Source organism: Poeciliopsis prolifica, unplaced genomic scaffold (genome assembly GCF_027474105.1).
Source record: "Poeciliopsis prolifica strain line A6 unplaced genomic scaffold, Auburn_PproV2 SCAFFOLD047, whole genome shotgun sequence".
Taxonomy (NCBI): Eukaryota; Metazoa; Chordata; class Actinopteri; order Cyprinodontiformes; family Poeciliidae; genus Poeciliopsis; species Poeciliopsis prolifica.
In genome coordinates this window covers 1,571,383-1,575,000 of record NW_026562422.1, presented here as the reverse complement: position 1 = coordinate 1,575,000, position 3,618 = coordinate 1,571,383, and the positions used below count along the sequence as shown (strand labels likewise).

At 44.7% G+C, this 3,618-nt stretch overlaps 1 protein-coding gene across 1 annotated transcript in view; it reads left to right on the top strand.

Moving 5' to 3' along the window:
- The window catches only part of foxa1 (forkhead box A1), a 3,304-nt gene extending 224 nt beyond the window's left edge, over positions 1-3,080 (top strand). Inside the window, exons 1-2 of the mRNA XM_055057133.1 lie at positions 1-8; positions 1,911-3,080. The exon at positions 1-8 is cut by the window's left edge and continues 224 nt beyond it. Of these exons, the coding sequence (XP_054913108.1) occupies positions 1-8; positions 1,911-3,080 (1,178 nt within the window). The remainder of the gene's footprint in view (positions 9-1,910) is intronic.
- The last annotated feature ends 538 nt before the right edge of the window (positions 3,081-3,618 follow it).

Here is a 3,618-nt window from a genome sequence, read left to right as displayed (position 1 = left end):
GCGAGGAGGTCGGTCACTCTCTGCCCGCTTTCAGGGCGCTGGAGCCGGGCAGCCGCTCCGCGTCCTGCCGGGAAAAAACAAACAAACAAAAAAGGAAACCCGCAGCTTTTATTTCATTTTGTTTTTCTGTAAAAAAAAAAAAAAAAAAAAAATCATTTAGCCTATTAAGATTTATAAAGTAATGGCAAATCACTGAAGTTAATAGAAGCGGGTTCAGATTTGTTTAAAGCAGAGAGAAAAAAATGTGAATATTTGAAAAATGTTTGAGTTTAATATAAAAAGAGCGGCTTTGATTTTATTTTGTCAAAAACATTCAAAGAAAAAAAATCAACCAAGTAAAACAAGAAGAATAATATTGATGGTCAGGGCTGCGTTTAATTATTATTCTTTGAGTAAATTGTGCAATAATTAAATGTATTTTATTTATTTTCAGTGTAAATTAGGAGACAATTTAAAGCTTATTGTCATAAATTATTTTCTCACGTATAATAACTGAAATCCTAAATATGGAAGAGAAAAAAAATAATTTTCTATTGATTGATTATTAATCCTTGCATGTGGTTTTGATCATTATTCCTGAAGATCTGAACGGTTTTATTTATTTATTTATGTTTAGCTTCAAATTCATTCATTCATTCACTCATTCAACCCTCACACACTGACCTCAAACCAAGAATGACTCTTTATTCATTGCAGATTTGATTTGACTGCACTGAAAATAATTCAGCAACAATATTTCCAAAGCTCAGGATCAGAGAAATGTGTTTTATTATGCAAGATTTTTGTACATGATTGAACATTTCCTAATTTAAGTGAACAAATTATGTATCATGTGAATAAGCAAGCGACAAGAAAATAATGCAGAACATAACAGAGACATGCTTTCAGCAGGTTAACATCTTAAGGAAAATGAAAATGCTCCTAAACATGTGAATATTTCTGCTACTATAAACCTGAGTTTCTATTCAGAGATCAAATATCAGCAGTCTTATACACTTCCTGTGTCTTTCACTTTTTCTTTATTTTTTAAATCTTTATCCAGGTGAGTAGGGGGGGGTGTACAGATGGAGCCCACCAGGCCAGACATGGGGGACAGTCCACTACAGGGGCACACGGAGACACACTGGACATTATGCAAGGACAAATTAAACAGTCCACTTAACTGAACATGCCTGTGTTTGGATTGCGGGTGGAACTTCAGCAATGTGTGTGTGTGTTTGTGTGTGTGTGTGTGTGTGTGTGTGTGTGTGTGTGTGTGTGTGTGTGTGTGTGTGTGAGATGTTGATGAGTTCTCACCGCTGTGATTGTGCTAAGGGAGCAATCACAGTGTTGATTCCTTAAAGGAGTTTTTAAAATTGAGTGTAGACAAAAAAAGATAAGCGCTGCCTTCTGCGTTATCAAAGGGGAAATGTGTTTGAAAAGTTTGAGGTGAAGAGACATTTGCACAAAGACGTTTTCTGATGTTACATTGGGGTTGAGTTGTGGGCTGAGCCTGAGTCCACATTCAGACTCAGGCTGAATGTGGACGTGACCTTTGAGCCCAGAAAGTTCTATGTATTTTTAGGCTACATAAAGACAAAGTCTGGTCAACTTGAAATAGTTATAAAAGGATGTCTGTGGACCCTCGGTGTGAGCGGAGTAAGTGGTGGGTCATAGAAAATGTTGAAATGGGAAAATTTGATCTGGTCCACATGGTCCTGGTTTAATTTCTTTTGAGCAAATTCATGCTGGCCTAGAATGTTCTGCTTTTGATGGGTCCGACCTGAGAGCAGGTTATGATACACTTTAAAATAAGTGATGGCATTTCAGCATTGATGCTCATCGTTGACCTTTAGTTGAACCTGACTGTAAACCATCATGACAGATTCTTGAGTCTACCACTGATGACTCGTCCTCTGTCCTCCCTGCAGGTATACTCTCCAATGGCAGGCACCGGGATGGGTTCTGGTCTCGGAATGGCGTCCATGTCTGGCTACATGTCGAGTGGCGGCACCACGTCGGGCTCCTTCAACATGTCATACAGTGGTACCGGTCTCAGTCCGTCCCCCGTAGGAGGGATGGGGGGCTCCGCTCCAGCACCTATGTCAAGCTTAAGTGGGGGTGTGGCTTCCATGGGTGGGCCTCTGAGCCCGTCCAGTATGAACTCAGTGTCGGCCCAGCAAGCCTCGTTGGGTCTGAACCCGTATGGAAGCATGAGTCCCAACATGGGCTCCAGCATGGCGTACGGTAGTGGTGGACTGAACCGAAGCCGTGACAACAAGACGTTCAGACGGAGCTACCCTCACGCAAAACCCCCCTACTCCTATATCTCACTCATCACTATGGCGATCCAGCAGGCGCCAAGTAAGATGCTGACTCTCAGTGAGATCTACCAGTGGATCATGGACCTGTTCCCCTACTATCGTCAAAACCAACAGCGTTGGCAGAACTCCATCCGCCACTCGCTGTCCTTCAATGACTGCTTCGTCAAGGTTTCCCGTTCCCCTGACAAACCGGGGAAAGGTTCGTACTGGACCCTGCACCCAGACTCAGGCAACATGTTTGAGAACGGCTGTTACTTGCGACGTCAGAAGAGATTTAAGTGCGAGAAGAAGACTCCGGGGAAACCAGACGGGAGGAAGGAGCATATGGGAGCAGGGGGCGGCCGTTGTACCTCTCCTGCCGGAGATTCTGCCAAACCTGCCGGACTTCTGGACTCATCTGTGGCCTCCTCCAGCCAGACGGGCTCCCCAGCCAGCCTGGACCTGAGGGGAGGTGTTGGCGGGGTGTCCGACCTGAAGGTATCCAGCTCTCAGTTATTGTCTTCCTTGTCACTTCCTCCGCACTCCATGGCCCATGAAACTCCTCTGCATATAAAAGGAGACCCCCACTACTCTTTCAACCACCCGTTTTCCATCAACAACTTAATGTCGTCCTCGGAGCAGCAGCACAAACTGGACCTGAAGGCCTACGAGGCTCTGCAGTACTCTTCTTACAATGGTGGGGGGGCGTCCGGTCTTGGGGGGAGGACCATGGAGCCTCTTGAGGCCTCCTACTACCAGGGCATGTACCCCAGACCGCTCCTGAACAGCTCATCATAGCCGCTGCATGGCGCACACTTCCTGTCTGGACTTGGACCTTCTGCATGCAGCTGTCCTGTACTTCCTGTCTGATATTGTTGATACTGACCTGTAAGCTAAAAAGAACTCCCCGCACTGTGACCAAACCTTTGACACTGACATATGAATCCTCAGCAAATGAAAACTGACCCCGGGTCTGTGGTCTTCTTTCATGCTTTTAAGATACCTTCAGGTCTAAAAACATCAATGCAGGATCTCATTGGTCACATTTATGCCTCCAAAACTGGCCAAGATCTGTGAGCTCAGGATCTGGAGGAATGTTGGTGTTGCGGAATTTGGACTATCGCACCGATGGATCGTTTCTGTCGCATAATTCCAAACATTTTGACCTTTAGTGAGGTTGTTGTTGCTTGAAATGCTTTAGTCTGGTTTGGGGCATGCTGTTTTTTCAAAAACATAACTTCTGGATTGGTTAACCCCTTACCTGCCACGAGGACACAGGTGTCCTCAGAGATCCATAGACTTGCATGTATTAATTTCTGGAGTGACATTTAAGGGG